This window comes from Eptatretus burgeri, chromosome 16 (assembly GCF_056783735.1).
Source record: "Eptatretus burgeri isolate ZD-2024b chromosome 16, Ebu_testis_v1, whole genome shotgun sequence".
NCBI classification, from domain to species: domain Eukaryota; kingdom Metazoa; phylum Chordata; class Myxini; order Myxiniformes; family Myxinidae; genus Eptatretus; species Eptatretus burgeri.
Window position 1 is genome coordinate 1,569,283 of NC_140976.1, and position 27,341 is coordinate 1,596,623.

Consider the following 27,341-nt stretch of genomic DNA (forward strand, 5'->3'; position numbering starts at 1 on the left):
AACTCTGACATTGACATTTTGTCCATGCTCCACGAGCACCCCGACCAACCATGCACCGTCGCCTGTTCAGTCTCTGATGCACGAATATGCTGAGCCACTACGGTGGTCAATCTCACCTGGGACAAAGTGATCCAGCAAACTGGCAGTATGACCAATGGACACTTGCATTGGTGTTGAAATTTTTTGTGCATCTATTGTCCCTTTCATAAGGGACAAATCCTCAATGCACGAATCATCTGTTCTATTCCAATAACATGTAAAATGGCGGAACGCTCTGCACTTCGCGATGCGAGGTAGTCCTCATCCAACATGTTCCACGGCATCCAATAGGGTCTCAATTTGTCCTGCAGAGACCCGACTCGTTTCAAAATTTAATGGGTCTTGATATATTCATTTAATGAGTTCGGGAGTCGATATGCTGGAAACTTGAAAGCCAACCACTTCTGAAATAAGAGCGGTTTTAAGAGAGAAATGAAAGAGGCAGCTCTCACAGAGAGTGCATTTCTGACCTTGCACACGTAAGGTCGTGTGCAGCTCTTCAGAACCCCAGGCGTTGCTGGCCGTGCATGTGTAGCGTCCAGCGTCGCCCGCACGCAGAGCAAGGACCACGAGACTGCCGTTGGCTGGCAACGCCAGTCGGCCGCCGGGTGTGACGACCACGGGAGCTTGCTCGCTGAAGGTCAGAGGAGGAGGTGAGGTCAGGACCGGGCAAAGCGAGGTGAGAAACAGGAAAATGGGTGAAAACATTTCCAGGAAATAACCCTTTATGATGCTGCCACAGCTGAATGTTTTAAAGCAGATGTTTTGCCCCATTATTGTTTAGCGATAATGTTCAAACAATTGTAAAAACTTTTGAAAATGTTAGGCATAAAACTGCACAAAGGGCATTTGGGAAAAGAAAGAAAAAGAAGCAACCCTGGATTACAAATGAAGTTTTGAATAAATGCGATGAAAGAAGGGAGCTTAAGGCAAAACATTTTGATAATTCAGATTCATTACTCCAAGATAAAGATGGGAATAAAAACCTGAAAAGGGAAATACGTAGGGACATAGAGGAGTGGATAAATCAGCAGTGTTCTGAAATCGAGAGTAGTATAAATGAAAATAACACATTGAATGTAGTGAAACCTTTAACACAGTCATGAAGGAGAAAAATGAAAAAGTACTAACTAAACCTGATTAAATTTTAGAAAGATGGAGGCAGTATTGCAAAGAGCTTTATAAGCATAATTGTAATAAATGTAATATAGACAGATGAGGAGGAAATAAAAAACATATAGAGAGATAAATAGCTGTTTCGCCAATTGAGGAAGAACCACCCATATTGCCAGAAGAGGTAGAAAAAGCAATTAATATATTTAAAGAAAATAAATCTCCAGGCACAGACAATATTAGTGTTGAACTCTTAAAAGCAGGTAGAGAAGCCATGATCGATGTTTTGCATAAAATTTGCAACATAATTCTGAAGTCTGGAGAATGGCTTACAAAATGGACTGACTCAATCGTGATTCCTCCACTGAAAAAGGGGAATGTTAGGGCATGTCGGAACACAGTGCCTTCAGAAGGTATTCACAACCCTCAACTTTGTCAGATGTTGTTGTTACAGCCTGAATTTAAAATGGATTGAGTTGAATTTTTGTTTTTGTCACAAAAAATACCCCACAATGACAAAGTGAAAACATGTTCTTAATTTTTTTTACAAATCAATTAAAAATGAACAGTTGAAAATGTCTCGAGTCAATAAGTGTTCAACTCCTTTACTATGATGCTCCAAACTTGAGCGCAGGTGCATCCAATGCCCTTTGATCATCACACAATTTCCTCCTCTTTTCAAAAGGTACCATGGGATCTTTAACATCCCCCAGCGGATACAAGCAGATGAGATACGAGGCTCAGGATCCCTCTGAAGGACGGAAAACTCATGTGACATCCTGCCTCCTAAATGTGATAACAGTTTATAGTGGGGTTCAGAATAGAACCCAACGAAGACCTGTTAAATGTGAGTGCACTTCCTCAAGGTTGTTCCAATCAGTGTGAAGATAACACTTCCAGATCAAGTGTATTTTCCCTGAACAGCCCAATATGTGATTACGCCTTGACGCCAATGGACCAAAATGGCAAAAGTCAGGTTCCGTGGAATAACTCACAAGTAGGCAACATTCGATTCAAATGTTACATTTATTAACTAGAACGGGCACTCATAGAGCGCATACCTTCGCCGCCACTACTTTTTTTGTTCTTGGTATGAGTGTGGGGAACTGGTTTCATATGAATGGTCTTATGACACAAACCACATATCTATAATGTCATGACCCCCCCCCCCGACTTTCGGGGGCTACGGACTAAACAACAATCAACTAACATCGTTTTGGCGAGTCTTCACTCGCAAGCTCGGTGAATACAACGTTTCAACAAGAGAAGGTAATCTCGTTTGATGCTAGTTTCATGCAAATCAAATAAGAATTGACTGAGTTATTGCCGAAAACCGCATATTTTTCAAGGGCGTGACCCCCCCCCCCCGACATTTTACCCCAACCGGTGACATGTGTTATGACGTCATTGTGTCACAAGATTGGGCATTAAATTCTGAACATTTTGGTGCTGGGTTCATGTAAAGCGGACAAGAATTAACCGCGTTATGACAAAAACCGCATATTTTTCAAGGTCGTGACCCCCCTGATCTTTGACCCTTAACCGGTAACAAGAGTATGGGCGTCATTGTGTCATATTGCATATCACAAGATGAGGCGTTGAATTCTGAACATTTTGGCGTTAGCTGCATGCAAATTGAATAAAAAATTAACCGTGTTATCGTAAAAAGACGATTTTGACCTTTTCGTGACCTTGACCTTGACCTTTGACCCGAACGATCCCAAAATCTAATCGAATGCTTCCTGGCTAATAACCAATCATCCCACCAAATTTCATGCAATTTGGTTTAATACTTTTTGAGTTTTACGAATCACAAGATTACAAATAAATAAATAAATAAATACACGCCGACCAAAACATAACCTTTCGTAGAATGCGAAGGTAATCATGTTTGAACGTAGCTAACATAATTTTTGCATTGTTCAATACAATAAACCTGGTTTTTATGCAAAAAAATACCTTATTTGGCATATTTTTTTCTCGAAAAATCACTTTCAGTTTGAAAGTTGCTCAAACTTCGATCACCTCTCATACATCCAATTTTGTAGATAGAGTAACCATAATTGCCCAAAAGTTTCCTTGTTAAGTCTATTGATCACTCCATGACTCATATTCATGCTTTTGGGCAGTAAATAGTGACAGTAGGGTCAAATGTAAACAGAAGTCACCCCTACCCCCAAAAAGCCGCTTAAACCAAATTTGGTCAAAGGGTTCCGAAATAGAGCCGATACTATATTGCATTTGGGTCCATTTGTCTCTTTGTTTGTCCACACAAAACATGAGTAGGTACATTACGGTACATTTACATTAGACCCCCGTATACCTTTAGACCCCTTGAGACCAAAAAGACACTTAAAACGCCAAAGACCCTTGAGAACCATTTAGAACCCAAAGACACTTTAAGACCTTTGAGACCCCTTAAATCACCGAGAACCTTTACCTATATTGACAGGTCAGGCAATATCAGATCTGTGACTTGCTACAGCTACCATGTAAACCTGCACCAATCAGTTTCATGGTTGGGTTGTCGGCGACTAATGACTCAGGTCAGCTCAGGTTTGGGGGCATGCGCCAGAGGAGCACGTCGCTGCGTCCACTTTCCGCTGGTACCCCAGGGGCCTGTGTCTGGCCATCCCCCAGGCAGATGCCAGGCCCATCCACATCTCCTTGAAATGCCGATCAAGCTGCTGCAACTACAAGGCAGGTGGTCGGCCCATTGGCGTCCACCACTCAGGAGACTCCCTCGCTGAAAGAATCTGGTAAGCAGGATCACCGTCAGGAAAACGAGCCAAATGTCCATACAGCCGCAGCTGACGCTCAAGAACTATGCAGGTAACAAATCCCATTTCAGTCTCTCTCAGCAACCGCTCGTTGGACACAAAGTCCGAGCAACGATAGCCAAGGATACTCCGAACACACCTGGTACCAAAGGAATTAAGTCTCCGTCTCAGATCCCTGGTCAGAGTGCAAGTCTCACATCTGTAGAGCAAGATTGAAAGCACCAATGACATGAAGACTCGAACATTCATCCTCCTGCACAGTTACCGACAGGGCCACACAGGCACCGACAGATCCAGATCCAGGCCACATGTGCCCGCTGCAGATGCCTATTGACCTCTGGCTCACAGCCAGCAGAGACATGAATATCACTGCCAAGGTAAGTGAATCTCTCAGTGACCTCAACATCCTCACCACAAACAGGTACAGACAAGACAGCAGCATCCAAGATGTCAATGAAAGCCTGGATCTAAGTTTTGACCCAGGAAACCCATAATCTCAGCAGCTCCGACTCCTCATTCAGCACCTCAAGGGGCCCCAAAAGGATATCTAAAGTCTCCGCAAAGATGACTGCATCATCTGCGAAATCAAGGTCAGAGATCTCGACATTCCCAAAGGATGCACCGCAGCTTGATCTCTCCAACATCCTCCCCAGAACCCAGTCCGTACAAGCAGTGAAAAGTGTGAGGGCCAGTACACACGCCTGACGAACTCCAGGAACAACTGCAAATAAGTCGGAGATGGTATCTAACATCTCACAGCACTCTCAGTACCAGAGTATAGTTCAGACATCAGATTGATCAGTTTTGGTGGTGCTCCACGAAGACCAAAAATCCTCCAGCAGGCATCCCAATTCACTGAATCGAATGATTTGTGGAGATCAACATAGGCTGCAGGCAGTCCCTGCCAAAACTTTCATCTGCGTTCAATGAGAACCCAACGAGCAAGGATACGGTAAATCGTTGACTTCTTTGGTGTAAAGCATGATTGCTCTGGGCGCTGGTGCTCAAGCAGACGGTGGAGAACCCTCTCAAGAATTATCCGAGCAAAGACCTTGCCTGGCACTGAGAGCAACCTCACCCCTCAGTAGTTGTTGCATTCCTGGCGATCACCCTTCCCTTTCCAGAGAAGGACACCAAGGCTCCTCTTCCAGTCAATTGGGATGATGCCTGTGTTCCAGGCAGAGGACAGAACTGCATGCAATGACCTGAGTACAGCATTTCCACCAGCCTTGAGAAGTTCAGCATGGATGCCACAGATCCCTGGAGCTTTACCCCATTTAAACGGGTTCACTGCAGCCTGTGTTTCCACAAACGAAGGTGGATCAGCCTGGTGCAGCTGCTCAAAGTAACCGGCACAGCAGGCCTTCAATTCGGACTCTTCCGTCAAGAACCCACTACACTCCCCTCTAACTGCAGTATACCGAGGGAGGAGCTTGGAGGAATGCAATGTGTGAATTCGCTTTTAGGATGAGATGAGCAAATTCCCTGTAAGCAGGACGAGAATCACTTGACCACAGGTGATGCTCTACCCCCTCACAGTTTCCTCGCACATAGGCCTCCTTGTCCACACTCAGCACACGTACAGTTTTATGCCTCAACTCCCTGAACAGCTTAGCTCTGCAATTAAGGCTGGCCCTGCAACTCTGGCCATGGTATTCAGTATCGCTTGAGACACAAAATTCTTCTTCACCCTTCGGTGAGTTCCAAGACATCTCCTGGCAACATCAAAGATGGTGATCTTGAAGGCACTCCACAACTCTTCAGGATTTCCCAAAGCACCCAGACCCCCAAATCCCCACTCAGCCTGTTCGAAAACTCCTTAGCTACCCTCTCATCCTTGAGCTTGCCAACATCCAGCCTTGGCTGGGATGGTACCATTCTCATGGATTTAAGCTGCAACTTCAGAGTTGCCACCACAAGCCGGTGGTCGGTATTGAGGAACTGAGCACTCCGGTAGACCCTGCAGTTCTGGGTCATCCTCCAGTGACCATCATCAAACACATGGTCAATCTTTGCCATACCACCAGCGTTGGAATACCAAGTACAGTGATGAGCCTGTGGGCGCTGAAACCATGAACCGGCTGCACTAAGTCCATGACTTCTTGCAAAGTCAAGGAACTTCGTGCCCTCCTGGTTCACAGTTCCAGACCCATGGGGACCAACACATGTTTCATAATCATCCCTATCAGTTCCAGTCGATGCATTGAAATCCCCCAAGTCTAGAATCGTATCTCACCTGGGGCACTGATCAACCACAGACTCGAGCGTGGCATAGTATGCATCCTTCACGGTGAGATCACTCGCCTCATTCGGAGCATATACAGAGACCAGGGAAATGACACCAAGGGAGTGACGAATCCTTTGTCTCATAATACACTCTTTGACCAGTGTTGCCTCAATTATCATTGGAATCAGTTTATTGGACACAGATACAGCAACTCATTGGGCATGGTAACCATCAGAGCGACCAGACCAATAATAGGTGTAACCACCCGCTATGATCTCACCACTATGCGGTCTCCAAACCTCAGAGAGTGCTGCAATACCGATGTTCAAACGCTTGCGCTCAGATGATAACAGACAGGTGATCATCCTCTCTTCAGGATAGGACATTCTAGGCACCCTCCCGAAGGGACCGCATCAGGTGAACTCAAGGAGTCCGCCGTCTGGTGGACGATATCTCAGCACCACCCCGACACACACGACTGCAACCTGACCCAGGAAGGTTAGCCCATGGTTTTCCTCCCATCATCAAAGTGTGGAGGTCCCGAAGGATTTGTCCCAATCCCATCATCTGGTAACCTGCCTGTGGGAGCAGCTGCACAGAAGGTACTCCCACAGTGTAGGTTTTCAATTTTCTTTACGTTTTTCTTATGTTTTGCGGAGTGAAGGGTTTTACAGTGGCCGTAGTGCAAATCCTGCCACCAACCTCCTAAAAAAGGAACCCAACTGCAAGAGGACGTCCGCAGACACAGTTGGGCACTAGATATGGATGGCCATTGGCTCAATGAGTTCCTCCGCCCTTTGACAGGTTTTCTTTTTAATCCTGGTGGGTGTCCATATCATACACCCTCCTCACCAGAAAACTTGGTGGGGGAGACGGTTTATTCATGGACAACCCGACCATGAAACAGGTTGGTACAGGCTTGCATCGTACCTGCAGCAAGTCACAGATCTAATCGGGCCTGACCTGACAATACTGTTACGGATCTGGAACCCATAAGCATTCAAATATACAGATGTCCCAAGAGTCACTTATTCCGTGAAGTACATGTGAGACAGGTCCCTTCCTTTTATCTAGTGGGAGATTCAAAGGTGTGCGTTGGGATGTCCTTTTAGGTAGGTTATTAAATCTTTACATCCAACGAACCCTCCAACGAACATCCAACAACCATCCCATCCCCCATCACGATCCACTGTCCACCTGCGTCTCTGGAGCCTCGTGTTTCGAGGAAAAATCTTTGTGAAGTACCTTTTTGGGTGAGTCCGCACGCGTGGAGTTGGGGCGGGGTTTTCCCCGCATGGCCGAAACCCTGCCCAGAAAGGGTGGACCCATGGGAGCCCCGTCCAACCAGAGCAGACAGTGACGTCTGTTCCACCGAGCCCCCGCCCCGTTCGGGGAGGTCCATAAAAGTTACGACGCCATCCTCAGCGGGAAGTTCGGTGGAGAGGAGTTCTGTGGACGAGAGTTCTTGGGGGGGTCGTTCGGTGTCGTGGTTGTTGGGTTGCGCTGGAGTTCGGAGGGTTGCGAGGAGTGCTGGTTGCGAGGAGCGTTGCCATGAGAGAGTCGTGGAGTTCGTACAGTGCTTACAGTGAAAGGCTTGGAGTTCATGAAGCAACCCTGAGAGCGGAGAGCGTTGGGCCCTGATCCCCGCCTCAGACTCCGCTATACTCGACCCAGGCTCCCTCGCAGACACGGTCTCCACGCGTGTGGCCGTGGACCGAGCCGCACGACCATTAACAGGTGCCGCACCACGGATCACCCCATCTCTCCAACGTGCAGGTACCCCGCCGAACCGCGACCCCAGCTCGTCTCTCTCCCTGGCTGTGGGGGTCCAATAAAACATCTTGGTTTCTTATCATCTGAGTGTGCGTCTGAGTGTGTGGGCCCGTCTTGTAAGTAGAAACTGTATGTGTTTTTGAACATTGTAAATTCTTGCCTGTATATTCCAGTGTGACCACTCCTTGGCTTTTTCACAAGATCTTGGCTATTCATTGTTCACCTTGACGTCTTGGTTTTCTATAGGTTTTCTTGGCGTATAGGTTGCCTATTATCATCGCTTTTCCGAAACCTTGTGAATTATTGGCTTTTTTCATTGGCTCACCTTGGCATTTATGAAAATGACGAGTGGTCACACTGGTATATTCCCACGTAAGTCTGCTCTGTGTCTTCTTTATTGTAAATAAAATATTATTAGAAATGTTCCCAGTTCGTTTTCGTCTTTTCCTTCATTGGTCCAACATGGTTCGGATCTGAGTTTAGGCGGGTTTTTATACCCGATAATCTGCTCATCCTTGCCCGCACGGCTTTGGCAGTTCCGCTCGACTGCACCCGAACCAGAGTTGGTAGTCGGTATTTGGAACTCTACCGCAGTCGGTAGAGTGACCCGGTTCGAGCAAGACGTGCCGAGGGCGTGGTTCCCCGGTAGTCAAAATCGCGTAGTTAATTAGGTAAATTGGTTCAAGACAAAAAGACCATACACTACGCGGTTGAGATATTGGCGTCCACGGTCGGTTCAGTGACCCGCCGGCTTACGGAGTTATCTGAGAGCGACGGCCTACAATTCCAGGGAGTCTGGTGGAGACGACGTAACATTCCCCACCTTGTGGTCGTTCTCGCCACCAACCCCCGGCCCACAACAATACTCTCCTGCACTGAAGTCTCCGCACCAGGTTTCCTTGTGAGGAGGGTGTATGGAAATGGACACCCAGCAGGACTAAAAACAAAACCTTTCAAAGGGTGGAGGTGCTCCTTTTGAGCCAACAGCCATCCTTATCTGGTGCTCATGTCTGTGGATGTCTTCCTGCATTTGGGTTAACCTTTTTGAGGAAGTTGGTGGCAGAATTTGCACTCCAGGCACCATAAAACACTTCCTTCCACAAAGCATGTTAAAAATGCAAAGAAAACTGAAAACCCACTCGGTGGGCGTATCTCTTGTGTTGCTGCCCTTTGCAGGGCAGCTCACCAGATGACGGGATTTTGGGCAAAGACAGAAGGAAAAGCACGGGGTAACCATCCTGGGTCAGATTGTGGTGATGTGTGGCAAGGTGGTGCTGAGGTGTCATTCACCAGACGGCGGTCTCCGCAGGTTAACTTGAGGCTGTCCCTTCGGGTGGGTGCCTGGAATGTCCTATCCTGAAGAGAGGATGATCACCTGTCTCTGTTATCATCTGAGCTCAATCATTTGAACATCGGTATTGCAGCTCTCTCTGAGGTTCGGAGACCGGATTGAGGCGAAATCATGGTGGGTAGTTACACATACTATTGGTCTGGTCGCTCTGATGGTTACCATGCCCAAGGAGTTGCTGTAGCTGTGTCCAATAAGCTGACTCCAATGATAATTGAGGTAACACCGGTCAACCAGTGTATTATGAGACGAAGGATTCATCACTCCTTGGTTGTTGTTTCCCTGGTCTCTGCTTATGCTCTGACTGAGGTGAATAATCTCACTGTAAAGTAGGCAATTTATGTCATGTTCAGGTCTGTGGTAAAACAGTGCCACAGGTGAGATACTCTTCTGGACTTGGGGGATTTCAATGCATCGACTGGCACTGACAGGGATGGTTATGACACATGTTTTGCTCCCCATGTGTCTGGAACTGAGAACCAGAATAGCATTAAGTTCCCTGACTCTGAAAGAAGTCGTAGACTTAGGTTGGCTTGTTCATGGTTTCACACGTACACGCTCATCAATGGACTTGGTATTCCAACACTGGGGGTGTAGCAAAGGAGATTGACCATGTGCACATTGATTGGCATTAGTGGATGATTCAGAACTGCAGGGTCTACCAGAGTGCTCAATACTGACCACAGGCTTGTTGTAGCAACTCTAAAGTTGCAGCTTAAATCCAGGAGAAGGGTACCAATCCCACCCTCGGCTGGATGTTGGCAAGCTCAAAGATGAGAGAGTAGCTGAAGAATTTATGAACATGTTGAGTGGGGATTTGGGGAATCTGGGTATTTTGGGGAATCCTGAAGAGTTATGGATTGCCTTCAAGACGACCATCCTTGATGTTGTCGGTGGATGTCTTGGAACCCACAGTCAAACGAAGAATAACTCTGTCTCTCAAGGGACACTGGATATGATTGACTACAGTCGCAGGGCCAGGCTTCCTGGTAGATCTGAGTTGTTCAGGGAGGTGAGTTGTAAAACTGGATGTGCACTGAGGGCAGACAAGGAGGCTTATGTGTGAGGAATCTGTGAAGGGGTAAAGCATCACCTGTGGTCAAGTGATTCTCACCTGCTTACAGAGGAATTTGTGCATTGCATTCCTCAAAAGCCCATCCCTCGGTCGAGGTCGAGCGGAGGTCGTAGGCTCTTGACAGAAGAGTCCGAAGTGAAGACCCGCTGGGCCGGTTACTTTGAGCAGCTGTACCAGGCTGATCCACCAGCTGTCGAGTTAGATATAAGGGGTGCAACTATCCCTATTGCTGACCCTCCAATCAACTGTGGTCCACCTTCGTTTGAGGAAACAGAGGCTGCGGTGAACCAGTTGAAATGGGGTAAACATCCTGGGATCTGTGGTATCCATGCCAAACTTCTCAAGGCTGGTGGAGATGCTGAACTTGTGTCGTTGCATGCAGTTCTGTGCTCTGCCTGGAACACAGGCATCATCCCAACTGACTGGAAGAGGGGACTTGTTGTCCCTCTCTGGAAAGGAAAGGGTGATCGCCAGAACTGCAACAACTACCAAGGGGTGACGCTGCTCTTAGCACTGAGTGAAGTCTCTGCTTGGATAATTATTGATCGGGATCACCACCGTCTGCTTGAGCACCTGTGTCCAGAGCAGTCAGGCTTTACACCAAAGAGATCAACGATTGACCGTATCCTTGCTCTTTGGGTCCTCACCGAACGCAGACGAGAGTTTAGTCAGGGGCTGCTTGCAGCTTCTGTTGATCTCTGTAAAGCATTCGATTCAGTGAATCGGGATGCCCTCTGGAGGATTCTTAACCTTCGTGAGGTTCCACCAAAACTGATCAATCTGATGTCTGAACTATACTCTGGTACCGAGAGTGCTTTGAGATGTGGCGATTCCATCTCCGACTTATTTCCAGTTGTTACTGGAGTTCATCAGGGGTGTGTACTGGCCCCCACACTTTTCAGCGCTTGCATGGACTGGATTTTAGGGAGGATGTCGGAGAGATGAAGCTTTGGTGCGTCGTTTGGGAATGTCAAGAGCTCTGACCCTGATTTTGTAGATGATGCGGTCATCTTTGTGGAGACTCTGTTTATCCTTGTGGGGGGCCCTCGAGGTGCTGAATGAGGAGTCGGAGCCACTGGGATTTTGGGTTTCCTGGGTCAAAACTAAGATCCAGGATTTCAATGACATCTTGGATGCTGCTATTTGTCTGTACCTGTTTGTGTTGATGATGTTGAGGTCACGGACCGATTTACTTACCTTGGCAGTTATATTCATCTCTCTGCTGGCTGGGAGGCAGAGGTCAATAGACATCTCGGTCAGGCCTGGGGAGTCATGGATTCACTGGATCATGGGGTGTGGTGCTGCTGGTACCTGTGCGGGAGGACGAAAGTCCAATTCTTCAGGTCCTTGGTGCTTCCAGTCTTGCTCTGTGAATGTGAGACTTGGACTCTGACCAGGGATCTGAGACAAAGACTTAATTCCTTTGGTACCAGGTCTCTTCGGAGAATCCTTGGCTATCACTGGTCTGAATTTGTGTCCAACGAGCGGTTGCTGAGAGAGACTCAAATGAGATTTGTTACCTGCATCGTCCGTGAGCGTCAGTTGCGGCTGTATAGACATGTGGCTCGTTTTCCTGATGCTGATCCTGCTCACCAGATTCTCTCAGCGAGGGAGTCTCGTGAGTGCAGCAGGCCAATGGGCCGACCACGTGCCTCATGGTTGCAGCAGGTTTAGCAGCATCTAAAGGAGATGAGGATGGGCCAGGCATCTGCCTGGGGGATGGCCAGAGGCCCCTCGAGTTCCAGCGGAAATTGGACACAGCGACGCGTTGCTTCGGCACATGCTCCCATACCTGACCTGACCTTCACACCTTTCAGACCTTTTAATACCCTTTCGACACTTTTTTGACTCGTTCAGACAATTCCGACCATTCAGGCCTTAAATTACACCCTCCATATCCCTTCGACCTATCCAGACCCTTTTGATCATTTTGACCCTTTAGACCCATTTCGACCTTTTCAGACCATTGACCTTTCCATTGAGACCAATTAGACCGTTCATTTGGAATCAATATGACAGTGACGTGGGATAAGACAGTGATGCGGGGTTAGACAACGACGGGGAGTTTGACAGAGGCGTGGGGTTAGACAGAGACACAGCCTTAGACAGGGACGTGGGGGAAGGCAGCGACACGGGGTTAGACAGCGACGCGGGGTTAGACAGCGACGCGGGGTTAGACAGCGACGCGGGGTTAGACAGCGACGCGGGGTTAGACAGCGACGCGGGGTTTGACAGCGACGTGGGGTTTGACAGCGACGTGGGGTTAGACAGCGACACGGGGGTTGACTGCGACGTGGGGTTAGAGAGCGATGTGGGGATAGACAACGATGTGGGGTTAGACAGGGATGTGGGGTTCGACACTGATGTGGGGGTAGACAGCGACGTGGGGTTAGACAGTGACTTTGGGTCAGACAGTGACTTGGGGTCAGACAGCGACGCGGGGTTAGACAGTGACTTGGGGTCAGACAGTGACTTGGGGTCAGACAGTGACTTGGGGTCAGACAGTGACTTGGGGTCAGACAGTGACGTGGGGTTAGACAATGATGCAGGGTTAAACAGAGTTGTGGGGTTAGATAACGATGCAGGGTTCGACAGCAGTGCGTGATTTGACAGCAGCACGGGGTTAGACAGTGGCATGTGGTTAGACAGTGACAGGAGGTTACACCGTGACATGGAATGAGCCAATAGAGGTAAAAACGTTGTGTGATTTTGAAGGAGTTGTGATTGATCTGCACTGACAGTATTTCTTTTATCGCATGTACATATGTGTAGGTGAGCACCTGTCCTTGATCCAGCTTGTGCTCGGCTGTGGGTCGCCCACAGCACGACATGGCAGTTCAAGGTCCTTCATCCATGGTGAGGACACTGCACCACCAAATGACACGATGCGTGCCGGGGCTATTGCAGATGGGATATAGAGGAACAGTTGTAGATGATACACCTCTGCTTTAGAAGCTGCACGTGCAAAGATGTAATGGCAAATATTGCCTGTGTGTCCTTTTTTTGAGTGGAATTCAATCAAGCACAATGTGCAGAGACATTTGGAGCAGCCACTACCTCGGTGTGTGCTGTCGTGTTGTGTGTTTGTTTCCAACATCCTCGCTCGATCTCTTACCATTAATAGCTGGCTGTACAGAGACGGGCTGGCTGGCATTACCACGACCTGCACCTGTCACGGCTGCTACAGAGAGCGCGTAATGCCTGTCACGGCTCAATCGGTCAATGGAGTGCCAAGTGACATCTGGAGAAACCTCAAACTCACTGGAGAGCTTTAAGGAGGGGAGCAAAAATGAGGAAATGAAATGGAGAATGTTCCATTCAATATCGTGCAGTAATTTTTAGTACAACCTAAAGGTAAGATCTTATGACAGTTAATACTGCCTAAAATGTTGTCAAACTTCAAACAACCATGCTTATTTACATGGGCCTAATCTACTTTACAGATATGAGGAATATGTACCATGAAAATGGCATGGTTGTACAGGTAGTGCGAATGTCGTTGTGCTGTGGATGTTGTGCCATATTCCGTGGAGGTCACGCGGTGCCGTGTCAGTATTACAGGTATGAAAGTGATACATGATTCTGTGCAAGTGCTGCGGTGCTCAGCAGCTGCCGCAGTGCTGACCGGTTGAGCAGGAAAAGGGAACGAGCAGAGTACGATGTATTTGCGGATGAGGCCGTTAGGATGTGCCGGCTGTAGCCATGAGAGAACCACCGCCGTGGCAGAGGCCGCCGCCGCTTTCACAGCCGCTGGGGGACTGGGAACTGCACAGGGCGAAAGTGAAATGGCAAGAGGAGAGCAGGTGGTGGGCCTGGAAGGGCACATGGAAAAGCTTTCGGTTCCTTGAGATATTGAATGATATTTTATTGGTTTATAAGGGTAGGGTTCCTTGAGAAGTGAAAATATTTTGAAGATTTCGACCAAAATTGTACATTTGTGATGGATTTCTAAATGTTGGGTCAATGCTTTGATGATGGCTAAATTGATAAATAAGGAAAGGTGTGCTGTCATAACAAAAATGGGATATCATCATCTTGTTGATACTAAATGGATATAAAATTCTGTTTTGTATTCCAGAAATGTCAGAAGACTTCCAACAGACAAACCATCTTCGTGCGTGCATGCGAGGCTCATGGCACTGGGCTGCCCCATGCCGGCGCGTGTGTACGCCGCCACACAGATCGTGTAGTTTGTGAACTTGTCGAGTCTCCGAAGCTCAGTGCGCAGGTCGGTGGTAGTGAGGTTGTGCCTCACCCCAGGCTCTGTACACACACGGATTACGTGTTTAAAATATTGTCTTTGTACATTATTACCAGTACATAACACACTCTGGGGCAACATTCCCTGAACATGCCACATTCTCCTCTCCATCCCATCAATAACCATCCCGCAAACGATTCCTTTCATTTACTTCCATCTCCTTCAAAACTTTTCTTTTTATACTTTTCTTCTCTTAATTGTCTCAATTAAACTTTTAGTTTTATTGTTGCACAAATAATATGGCAAGCAGCCCAATTTTGCATGGCTGATACATGGGACAAGACAAGCACAGTGAGAAGAAATGTTACATGATGGAATTGTGTTGTTAGGTACCTTAACAGAAGGATCTAAGGAAGAAAACAACCGAAGCACAAAGTCGATTATCCACAAAGCTATGGGAACAAAGAAACAGCTAGAGAAGCAGGAAGCCAAATGTGTTGTACCCCCATCTGGGAGCATAGGGAAGTACAGGATATGGTAACCAAGGAGTAATCCGTTATGGGCGTCACGTGGCGGAGGACTCCAAGAGGCCACTATAGCCGTCGAAGAGATAGCAGCGACCCGGACATCCAGTGGAGGTTTGCTTGGCACTGTAGGGGTGAGAGCAAAAAAGCAAAAAGGAACATGTAGTGTTTCACCTTCATGGTAAGTGATACTTCGCTCGATCAAAATGTGTTGGATGGAGGACAAAATCTGAGACACAATAGTGTGCAGACTATGCAGAGAGAGTACTTTAAAAGGCTAAGCAAAGTAAAAGATGGGGAGGGGGATGACGACTTTGGGGATCAAAAAGGGGTGACATTGGGGGAGGGGGATTGGTGGTGGGTGAGGGGCAAGATGGGTGGGGTAATTTAAGAGAGAGGTCGAGAATTCGGCTCGGATAAATTTGTCTTAAACCTACTCACCGTCTTCCAAAGTGCTTGCATAGGTCTCGGGTGATACAGGGCCACTTCCTGCACGGTTATACGCCTGGACCATGACCGCGTAGCGTGTGAAACTGCGTAGTTTGATGAGCTCACAGCTCTCACGGCCCCCTGCATGATGGAGTCCGGCCTCACGTCGCAAGACGCTGAAGTGTGACGCACTGTCGGTACGCCGAAATCCTAACTGGTAACCCTGAATTTTGCCGTTACGGAGATGTGGGAGAGGTGGCTGGGGATGGAATATGAAAGAGAAAGGTACCGAACAACGAGTAACAGGTGGTGGAGTGGGGGGGGGGAGTGGCGCAGAGATGAGTGGTAGAATGTCAGGATATGTGTTGAAGACACTTCATCATATTGCTGAAGAATCAGAGATATAAAAAGGGCAACTGGTTAAAAAGAACATTAAATAATCTTGTTTTATAAATGGTAAATTATTATTTCAACAAATCAAGCCTTCGAGGAGAAGCAACCAAGGTAACAACTGAGCCAGCATGGATGGAAGGAGACATTACCTTCCATGAAACTCTGATACTTTGTGAGGAGAGAGGCTTGAGGACAACATCAAGTGGAGGACCATCAGGTGCTGGGGAAGGATGTTATAAACCATAAGGTGAAGCATTGAAAAAGAGAAACAAAATTAGCCAATATCTTTGAGGAGTAATAATAGGGAAGACTTTGTTGAAGAGAAGGAAAATGATGATAACAGACCAGAAGACACCTTACCAGCTTCACGAGTGGTGATGTGTAACTCGTTGCTGGGCAAGCCAGGCCCGACACGGTTTCTTGCGAGCAGATGGAATGTGTAAGCCGAGGCAGGGCGTAACCCAATGATGGTGGCTTTTGAGATGCTTGCAGAGATATCTTTGGTTCTTTGCTTCGACTCCCAGCTCTCTGTAGACATCACATGGTCCTCAGCTCGTCTTGGATAGTTTGGGATCATTTTACAACCATTGTATCAAGAAATAGTAAATTTAGACCTATCTATGCAAGCATGGGTACGCCTGGAGGAAGGAAAGGAAAGTTACTCCATTTGAAAAGCTCCAGAGAATGGAAAGTCTGTTTGTAGGTGCCGTGTACACGGCGATTCAAACCTTTCAACCCTTCAACCTTTGGCTCTTTAGTTTTCTACACGTGCCCTTCTACCAAATCCTTATCACCCCTCCCCGTATCTTGATACCTTGATACGTCTTGGTACCTGATTGGTTCTTGTACTCGACATCGAAGCCTGTGATTGGACTGTTACCATCAAAACCACTGGCCCAGCGCAAGGTGACACTTCGGTCCTCCACATTGAGCACCTCCAATGACGGAGGGTCTGGGGGCTCTGCTCAGAGGCGTGGGAAGTTGGTTTGTGAAGGAGTCCGGACGTTTACGTAGGGAAGTGGAAAAAGAAAACACAACGGGAAAACATTAATTTTTTTATTCTTATATCCTCATGCTGACATACCAACCTTTATATAAATATTTAATAAAGTTATGTGGCATCCTTTCATTGATGCTTGTTCTACCGTATACTTTAACACTTTCAAACATTTGTGCAACTTCCTGTGATTTGAACAACCTTCGTTGAAATGAACTGACAGTCTTAAATGGAAGCTGGTGGGTTTCACACCTTCTGAGGAAATAAATGAATGAATGAATGTTGCTCAAATTCAGTATAATAATAGCTTGCTATACGCTCAGGATGCATTCCAGAAAATCGAGAATCAGCATGTTGCAAAACAAGCTTTCCCAAAAGAACAGTGTATAATATATAGGAGATGCGTTCCTGAAGAATGCCAAGAAACAACATTGTTCCCAAAATAAGAGTTCTAAAGAATAAATTTGTGCTTATTAATGAATAAACAACAGCCATAATCTTCTGATAAATAAATGTCATTGTCTGTCTGTCTGTCTGTCTGTCTGCAACACCAATCACACCAAAACTACTGGGCCAATTGCCACCAAACTTGCTTGGCACGTGGACCAAGTTCGACCTCGTGGTGAACATGGGCAACTTGGTTTCATCTGTAGTTGCGGGAGTTCAGGAGGAAAGGTTGATGAAAATTCTCTATGTAAATGTGTATCGTGTATCGCCACCCGGTGGTGGTGGCAGAGGGTATGACAAGTCAGCTGTTGAGATAACTTGCATTTTTGTACTGTATATGGCCCTGGAGAGTGGGTAGCCCCAAAGCCAACCTCCACTAATCATGGGAGGCAGCAAGGGAAGGGATAGGGTGGGAGTCTGGGAGTGGGGTGGGGTGGGGGGGGTGAGGAGAGAGGGGAAGGGGTGAGGTAGGAGTCCGGATGATGCAGGAGGAGGGTTGTGATGAGGGAGGGGAAGGGGCAGGAGGAGGGACCTGACATTGCCCATCAACACTGGGCTTCCATGCCAGTCTATAATAAATGTCAGTGTGTGTTAGTCAGTCAGTCAGTTTGTGTGTGTGTGTGTGTGTGTGTGTGTGTGTGTGTGTGTGTGTGTGTGTGTGTGTGTGTGTGTGTGTGTCCTCCATAACTCTAAAACCATGAAACCTAGCAGCCCCAAGCTTTGCATGCGTACTGAGGGAACTCTAAGGGAGTGCAGGAGTGAAAATTGAGTGATTGGGTTAATTTAAACACCACTTTTGAAGACAATTAATGGCCATATTTAATTACATCCTTTATCAGATGTATCTTCGGCTACCTCGCTCTCCCTTGCTGGGGTCTTAAGGCACATCCTCGGTTACCTCGCTGGGGACTTAATTCGCCATTTTGTTTGGCCAGCTCAACAATGCCTCGAGTTTGAACAGGCTGGAACGGTTTATTCACGAAAAAGCACTCAAAATGTTTTTGTTTCACTTTCCTTACTGATATCATCGAATGCCTCATCTACATACATACCTACAAATTGTTGTGTACATCGCTTTTGTAAGTACTATAGTTTTCAAATTAGGAGCTTGGGGTGATTTCATGCATTATATGATGCAATTTTCCACGATCTACTCTCATGGACTAATTAAAGTATATAATCGAAATAAAATTTGAGTTTGGAGGATCGGATCATGTGGGCTAAATAATTTGATTGGGAGTGAAATCTGAAAATCTTAAGAAATTGGAAATGTTTAGTTTTTTTGTGGGTATGTGCCATTACCAATCAGTTTGCTATCGCTTTCCAAGTCAGCCGTTCCTTATCAACCATTTAAATGATGAGTGCTTCAGCAAATTGCCGATCATCCCAGTTGATAGCAGTAGAGTTGCTGTCCAAATCAGGATGTACAGTCGGCAGTTACTACAAGGTAGAGGTGCATATGGGTAGATTTAGATCTGAAAGGGACTCTCCATGGGTGTGTGTGCATGCCCATATGCTTGGTTAAGGATGTTGGTCTCCAAACGTGTCTGGGCGATGTTGGTATCCGGACGTGTCCGGGCGATGTTGGTTTCCGGACGTGTCTGGGTGATGTTGGTCTCCGGACGTGTCTGGGCGATGTTGGTCTCCGGACGTGTCTGGCGATGCTGGTTTCCGGACGTGTCTGGGCGATGTTGGTCTCCGGACGTGTCTGGGCGATGTTAGTCTCTGGACGTGTCTGGCGATGCTGGTCTCCGGACGTGTCTGGGCGGTGCTGGTCTCCGGACGTGTCTGGGCGGTGCTGGTCTCTGGACGTGTCTGGGCGGTGCTGGTCTCCGGACGTGTCTGGGCGGTGCTGGTCTCCGGACGTGTCTGGGCGGTGCTGGTCTCCGGATGTGTCTGGGCGGTGCTGGTCTCCGGATATGTCCGTGTGGTGTTGATCTCCGGATGGGGTTTATCTCTGGATGTGTCCTGGCGGTGTTTGTTTCCGGATGGTGTTTATCTCCGGACATGTCCGGGTGGTGTTCGTCTCCAGGAGGTATTTATAGTATGACCGGTAGAAAATGAATTTCAGCCATTACTTTGTTTCCATCTTCAATGTTATTCCATACAGAACCATTTGATGGGACAGTAATTAATGCTCCACCACACATCTGTCTTCCCTTCCTCTCACCTCATGCTGCCCTCCCTTCCCTCACCCCACCCTCCTCTCTCTTTCCTCCTTCACCTCCTCACACCCCCCGCTCTCTCTCTCTCTCTCTCTCTCTCTCTCTCTCTGTGCCATCCCTCTCCCCCCCCCTCATTTTCTCCCCCTCTTAGTATTCCCATCAGCGAAGTGATGGGTGGTATTTATTTGCTAGTGATTAATAAAAGTGTACAAAGTGAAACGAAAAAGAACAAGAGTGACCTTGACAACTCTCAAAGCGATTCAAAATGTCCTATTTAACTTGAAAGGAAAAGCTTTGTTTCATTTTCTTGAGCTTTGACATTTCGATATTTGAAGCATAAAAAGTAGAGCACAAATGAAATGGCGATGAAAAGTGTTGTCACCTTGGCGAGCAAACTATAACTGACTTGAGGTGTTCTCAAACACGCTGGGCTGGATACGGACTTGAAGGAAGCATCGTCACGTGAGTCCCCACATGGTGTATGACACACTTGGGACACGTTTTGTTGGAGCATATGTCCGAAGTGAGTGAGCAGATTGGGAGGTTGAGTGGTAATGTATAACGAGTGTAAAAATGAAACAAGCATGTTGAGAAACAGCGTGTGGTGAGATATTACTGTATAAAATGTATTGTTACAAAAATGACTTTCTGGTTAAGAAAGGGTTAATTATTAATTAGTTATATTTTAATGAATGTGAGAGTAAGTGTTTTGTAACCCAGTTAAAAACGAGTATTGTATATTGGGTGTATAAGAACCTCTTTGTCGCCCTGGCCCATGTGTGTCTCTTTTCGCTCTGTAATTAACATTCTCAATCATTCCCCATTGTAATTTTTCAATTCCCCATGTGATTGCATCAAAATGGATGTTGCGCGTTGTGTGTCCCACACGTCTTGTCAACATGGTGCGTCGATGTGAGTGACTTGGGACACTGTACTATTGACAGGGCAGAGCCACGTGAGCACATCACCGCAGGTGTGCGTGCATGACCCTTGTGGGGCAGCAGAGCCTCAAGCATGGGACACATGATGGTGAGCCAGCCACTGAGAAGCACGTTGTCAGTCAAGCAGGGAGTCAATGGACAGTCAAGAAAGAGTCGGTCAGCACAAGAGTCAAGGGTGTGTGCTGGGATCAGTGGATTTCGTCAGTGTCTTTCAGTTGATGAGTGGTTGCACGAGTGAGTCGGCACCAAGAGAGTCAGAAGCGAGAGCCAGTGCTAGAGATTAGGTCATTGCCATGCTGAATCCTGGATTCCAGCTGCAGCATGAGCCACGTGACCTCCGCTTGCGAGCCCATCAGTGCCTCGCTGGCACCTCAAAGAAAGGTCCTCACCACATCCACCTCCATTTCTGTCCCATTCTTCTGTCTGTGCTGTGTCCCTGAACACGTCTGCACATGTAATAGGTTTAGTTCAAGAGTTAGGGATGGAGACCTTTTTGTTAGGGTTAGGGGTCTTCATATTGTCATCTTTATTCATCGATTCCTTCCTGTGTCCCCATCCCGGTTATTATTTATTAAATCTGTTGTCTTTTGAAGCGTTCTCACTGTGGATTTTGAGCCAAGAAATCTCCCCCAGCGTAACCAAATTCTCCTTAAAACTGAATGAGCATGCTGAACCCACCACACGGGCAAATTAGTTTATCATAACTGCATCGCACCGCAGAACGCCTCCACCCGGAATCTTGAGGGTTAATCTCCAGCAGTCTCGCTTCACCCGTGAGGGAGACAGAGTTGGTTACAATATTAAGGGAACACTGCCATTTTCAATTCACTTCCGTAAGCAGAAATCTCGGCCTTGGCACAAGTCCTCCTTTCCCATCTTTCTCTGGGCTTGAAGTAACAGGCGTCAGTCATTTTCGAGTATTTTTATGATGACAATAAAAAAATCTATGGAAGACCTTGTACATATAATTACATCAAGTATAAGCACAATAGGCTAAAACAGACACGGGTGGCGGATGGGATTCCAACTGGTGATTTTAGAATGCGGGAGACATACACAAAACATCTCCCCAAGGCATCTAATTACTGGTATTATCATGTCCATCTTCTCCAAAACTGTAATGCACAGTGAAGGCGTTATATTTGTTAACAAGTTTCGTTTCAACATGGCTGAGTCATCTCAGCGTAGAGTCTAGGTAAGCCCTCACAACTCACTTAAGGCCATAAATAGTGTGGCCTGGATGTGAATAAAAGCAATGGGCCTTGTACCTTGCACCGTGAGCTCCATTATGCCTCGATCTTCCCCGTACGAGTTAATAGCATGGCAGGTGAAGAATCCAGAATCACCTCTCACGGTATGAGAGATCTGCGGATCACAAAGTACACGGTCACCCTGATTCGGGGTGGCACATTCGGCCAGTGTTTGCACTGGCTTTGGGGTCAGAAAATGATGTTCAAACTCAGCATTTGCGAGAAGCCTACTCCCAATTGTATGTTGTTTATTATGGGCAAGACCAGAAAAATAATCAACCCTTTAACTTTAAAACGGGCCATTTGGTCCAAAAGAGCAAAGTTTGGAGTTCGGTGGATGACTACCTTTGTGGTCTTGCCTGTAATCTATGTAGAATTGGGACCAGGCTGCTTTTATGGTGAAACTTTGGCTTGGTGAAAAACATTAACGTCTATTGGATTTGAAATAACTTTAGAAAGAAGTTCTCAAAGAGCAGGTGAACACCATAGATAGACACAAGGAGACAGGGCTTTATACACTAAAAGGAGGTGGTTAGGAGGAGATATGATAGAGATGTTTAAGATAATGAAAGGTATCGATAAAATAAGTGAAGATGAATTATTATTCAACAGAGTAGACAGTGATGGGACCAGGGGGCATAGACTGAGATTAAAGAAGAGGAGAGTTAAGACGGTCGTAAGGTAGGGGACTTTTACTCAGAGAGTAGTTAATTCATGGAATGTTCTCCCTGGAAAGGTAGTGGTAGCAGAAACAGGAGATAGGTTTAAATTGGAATTAGATAGGTACCTGGAAGTTATGGGGATAGAGGGGTATGGGGATGTTGGCAGGACTTTTAGGTAGATTGAGCATTGATGGATGGATGTGTGCAAGTGTACGGAGTGCTGTTGGTGGGGGTCTCATCAAGGGATGTTGTGTGGTTGATGTTGTGTGTTTTTTTACCCAAGCCCATGCCCCCTCCCCTGAAAAGGAGAAAAAAAAAACTGCAGAAACTACAAAAAATAAAAAACCCAAAACCCCACAAAAAACACTTATTCAAAAATTATCTTATTTGATCTTGTGTTGATAAATTGGTGTGATGTCGATTGGTGTAGGCATGATGGGCTGAATGGCCTCCACCGATGTCTAATTTCCTTGTGATAGATTGAGAGATCTCAGATAGATTGAGAGATCTCAATAGCCTGGTATTGGCGCAGTGGTAAGGGTAGTGGCTTAGGACCCAAAGGTCCTGAGTTCAAGCCCCGTTGGGACACTGTATGTATGTATGTATGTATGTATGTATGTATGTATGTATGTATGTATGTATATATATATATATATATATATATATATATATATATATATATATATATATATATATATATATATGAACCAAGTCGAAAACACCAGGGGGTTGACTCAGCCTGCCATCCTTCCGAGGTCAGCGAAATGAAAACCAGTTGTACTGGGCCCGGTGTATGCCCCGGTTAGAATAGGTGTACCATATCCCTGTGTCGTAAGAGGCGACCAGGGTTGCGTCAGGAAGGGCATCCGGCGTAAAAACCTATTATATGCCAAATCATTATGCGGACAACAAAACGAATTTCCATACCGGATTGGTCGAGGCCCGGGTTACCAACGACCGCCACCGGTACCGGTGGTCAGCAGGATACCAGTGGAAATTGTGCTACTGCTGGGCGAAGGAGGAGAAGGAGACGGGGAAGGCGAGTCCGGAGGCAGTGGGAGAGGGGCAAGGGTCGAAGTGTGGAGGTGAGAGTTGGAACTCTGAATGTTGGGACGATGACTGGCAAAGGGCGAGAGTTGGCCGATATGATGGAGAGAAGAAAGGTGGACATACTGTGTACATGAGACCAAGTGGATGGGGAGTAAGGCTAGGAGCATTGGAGGTGGTTTCAAACTGTTCTACCACGGTGTGGATGGGAGGAGAAATGGTGTCGGGGTAATCCTGAAGGAAGATTATGTCAAGAGGGTATTGGAGGTGAGGAGAGTGTCTGACCGAGTGATGAGTGTGAAGTTGGAAATTGAAGAGGTGATGATGAATGTCATCAGTGCATATGCCCCACATATGGGGTGTGAGATGGAGTATAAAGAAGATTTCTGGAGTGAGTTAGATGAAGTGGTAGAGAGTGTATCCAAGGATGAAAGAGTGGTGATTGGAGCAGATTTCAATAGGCATGTTGGGGAAGGGAATAAAGAGGATGAGGAGGTGATGGGGAGGTACGGTCTCAACAAGAGAAATGTGGAAGGGCAAATGGTGGTAGAGTTTGCAAAAAGAATGGAAATGGCAGTGGTAAATACGTATTTCAAGAAGAAGGAGGAACACAGGGTGACATACAAGAGTGGAGGAAAGTGCACACAGGTGGATTACATCTTAAGTAGGAGATGCAACCTGAAAGAGATTAGTGACTGTAAGGTTGTGGCAGGGGAGAGTGTAGCTCGACAGCATCGATTGGTGGTCTGGAGGATGACTTTAGAGGTGAGGTTGAGGAAGAGAGTGAGGGCTGAACCAAGGACCAGATGGTGGAAGCTGAAGGAGGAAGACTGTTGCGTGAAATTTAGGGAGGAGGTGAGACAGGCGTTGGATGGTGGTAAAGATGGGTGGGATGATTGGGCAACGACAGCAGAAGTTGTGAGGGAGATAGCTAGGAAGGTACTTGGTGTGACATCTGGACAGAGGAAGGAAGATAAGGAGACTTGGTGGTGGAATGAGGAAGTACAGGAAAGTATATGGAAGAAGGGGTTGGCGAAAAAGAAGTGGGATAGTCAGAGAGATGAAGAAAGTAGGCAGGAGTACAAGGAGTGGCGTCGAAAGGCAAAAAGAGAGGTGGCAAAGGCCAAGGAAAAGGCATATGGCGAGCTGTATGAGAAGTTGGATACAAAAGAAGGGGAAAAGGATTTTTACCGATTGGCAAGACAGAGGGACCGAGCTGGGAAGGATGTGCTGCAGGTTCGGGTGATAAAGGACGCAAATGGGAATGTGCTGATGAGCAAGGAGAGTGTGTTGAGAAGGTGGACGGAGTACTTTGAGGAGCTGATGAATGAAGAAAATGAGAGAGAGAGAGAAGGTTGGAAGAGGTGGAGATAGTGAATCTGGAAGTGGGATGGATCAGTAAGGATGAAGTGAGGACTGCTATGAAGAAGATGAAAAGTGGAAAGGCGGTTGGCCCAGATGGTATACCAGTGGAGGCATGGAAGTGCTTAGGAGAGATGGCAGTGGGGTTGTTAACCAGATTGTTTAATAAAGTCTTGGAAAGTGAGAGGATGCCGGAGGAGTGGAGATTAAGTGTACTGGTTCCGATTTTCAAGAACAAGGGTGATGTGCAGAGCTGTGGAAATTACAGAGGGATAAAGTTGTTAAGCCACACCATGAAGTTGTGGGAAAGAGTAGTGGAAGCTCGGTTGAGAGGAGAGGTGACGATCTGTGAGCAGCAATATGGGTTTATGCCAGGAAAGAGCACCACTGATGCGATGTTTGCTTTGAGAATGTTGATGGAGAAGTCGGGAAGGCCAGAAGGAGTTACATTGTGTGTTTGTGGATTTAGAGAAAGCTTATGATAGGGTGCCAAGAGAGGAGCTGTGGTATTGTATGAGGAAGTCGGGAGTGGTGGAGAAGTATGTGAGGATCGTGCAGGACATGTATGAGGAGTGTGTGACAGCGGTGAGGTGTGCGGTAGGAATGACGGACTGGTTTAAGGTTAAAGTGGGATTGCACCAAGGATCGACTCTGAGCCCTTTCCTGTTTGCAATGGTGATGGACAGGTTGACGGATGAGATCAGACTGGAGTCTCCATGGACTATGATGTTCGCGGATGACATCATGATCTGTAGGGAGAGTAGGGAGCAGGCTGAAGCGAGCCTTGAGAGGTGGAGGTACGCACTGGAGAGAAGGGGAATGATAGTCAGTCGGAGTAAGACGGAGTACATGTGCGTAAATGAGAGGGAGGGTGGTGGTATGGTGCGGTTGCAAGGAGTTGAGGTGGGGAAGGTGGATTGGTTTAAATACTTGGGATCAACTGTCCAAAGTAACGGAGAGTGTAGGAGAGAAGTGAAAAAGAGAGTGCAGGCAGGATGGAGTGGGTGGAGAAGAGTTGCAGGAGTGATTTGTGACAGAAGGGTAGCTGCAAGAGTGAAGGGGAAAGTATACAAGACGGTAGTGAGACCAGCTATGTTGTATGGTTTGGAGGCGGTGGCACTAACAATAAGACAGGAAGCGGAGCTGGAGGTGGCAGAGTTAAAAATGCTGCGATTCTCGTTGGGAGTGACGAGGATGGATAGGATAAGAAATGAGTATATTAGAGGGACAGCCCAGGTGGGACGGTTTGGAGACAAAGTGAGAGAGGCGAGATTGAGATGGTTTGGACATGTGCACAGGAGGGAAACGGAGTATATCGGGAGAAGGATGTTGAAGATGGAGCCGCCAGGCAGGAGGAGAAGAGGAAGGCCAAAGAAGAGGTTCATGGATGCGGTGAGGGCGGACATGCGGGTGGTTGGAGTGTCAATGGAAGATGTGGAGGATAGAGCGAAATGGAGACGGTTGATCCGCTGTGGCGACCCCTAACGGGAGCAAGCCGAAAGAGGAAGAAGAGATTGAGAGATCTCAGAGAGTTGGTTAACACTATGGATCGAGAGATCTCAGAGAGTGAATGAACACCATGGAGACCTCAGAGAGCTAGTGAACATGCTAGATTGAGAGATCTCAGAGAGCTAGTTAATACGATGGATTGAGAGATCTCAGAGAGCTCGTGAACACCATGGATTGGGAGATCTCAGAGAGCAAGTGAACACCATGGATTGGGAGATCTCAGAGAGCAAGTGAACACCATGGATTGAGACATCTCAGAGAGTGAATGAACACCATGGATAGAGAGATCTCAAGGAAGATCCATGAGAGTTATTTGTGAATGAGAGCTTTGGATGTGTGAAGGAAGGTTTCTAATGTGGGAAAATTCCATACCTTGAGGCTGGAGATTATTTCCGAGCCGGTATCTCTCTGGCTGACTGTGTAGCGATAGGCCTGCTCTGGCGTGATGACCGCCTCGTCCTTCTCCCAGTGCACGAGAATGGGCCGTTGGCCTCGCGCTGAGCATTGAAGGCTGCTCGGCTGCCCTCTTGTTGCCACAGTTGCATTCGCCTGGGATGTCACCAGTGCAGGAACTGAGGAAGAAAGGGCAGAAAAATAAGTGGATCACGTGAAATTAAAGGAAATTGATGGATGAGGACATTTCTCCAATCTTTACTATGCTGCACCCTCCTTGCAACAAAAAACAAAATCAGCATTTCCTCCCTCTCAAAAAACATGTCTACCTGACTTCAAGTCTGACATTCATGGTGTCCTATTGAAAGTTCGCTTTCTTTGAGGGTGGGGGAATGTTGAGTTTAAAAGGTGGTGAAAAATTTAATCAAATTACACGTCATTTTTCACATTCGATCTCTCTAGTAAATGTTATAAATCATCTCATAAATAAACTCCTCTAACTATGTCTCTCCCATTAACTTATTACACCAACTCCCAACTTCACTCACCCACCCTCAACCAACCACGCAAATTTAATACTGATCGACATGTGATCTGTGGGTGGGAGGAGGTTGGGGGAGGAGATGCCAAAGTGAAGAAGAAGCATGGAGATGAGGGGAGGGGGAT

At 47.0% G+C, this 27,341-nt stretch overlaps 1 protein-coding gene and 1 long non-coding RNA gene across 8 annotated transcripts in view; one reads left to right on the forward strand and one right to left on the reverse strand.

Moving 5' to 3' along the window:
* Positions 1–27,341, reverse strand: part of DSCAM (DS cell adhesion molecule) — a 106,535-nt gene that overhangs the window by 17,883 nt on the left and 61,311 nt on the right. For all 4 annotated transcript variants that reach the window (XM_085859151.1, XM_085859150.1, XM_085859149.1 and 1 more), the window contains exons 14-25: positions 26,655–26,854; positions 21,721–21,817; positions 16,735–16,863; positions 16,263–16,430; positions 16,052–16,122; positions 15,522–15,768; positions 15,060–15,206; positions 14,463–14,618; positions 13,981–14,120; positions 13,471–13,624; positions 13,136–13,253; positions 510–673 (exon numbers count right to left, since the gene is read on the reverse strand). In XM_085859151.1, coding sequence (XP_085715277.1) covers positions 510–673; positions 13,136–13,253; positions 13,471–13,624; positions 13,981–14,120; positions 14,463–14,618; positions 15,060–15,206; positions 15,522–15,768; positions 16,052–16,122; positions 16,263–16,430; positions 16,735–16,863; positions 21,721–21,817; positions 26,655–26,854 — 1,791 coding nt within the window. The remainder of the gene's footprint in view (positions 1–509; positions 674–13,135; positions 13,254–13,470; positions 13,625–13,980; positions 14,121–14,462; positions 14,619–15,059; positions 15,207–15,521; positions 15,769–16,051; positions 16,123–16,262; positions 16,431–16,734; positions 16,864–21,720; positions 21,818–26,654; positions 26,855–27,341) is intronic.
* The window catches only part of LOC147010317 (uncharacterized), a 57,747-nt gene continuing 43,894 nt past the window's right edge, over positions 13,489–27,341 (forward strand). For 3 of the 4 annotated variants that reach the window (XR_015052282.1, XR_015052285.1, XR_015052283.1), the window contains exons 1-3: positions 13,489–13,709; positions 13,909–14,158; positions 14,434–14,583. This is a non-coding gene — a long non-coding RNA (uncharacterized LOC147010317). The remainder of the gene's footprint in view (positions 13,710–13,908; positions 14,159–14,433; positions 14,584–27,341) is intronic. The other variant, XR_015052284.1, reaches the window with a different exon arrangement.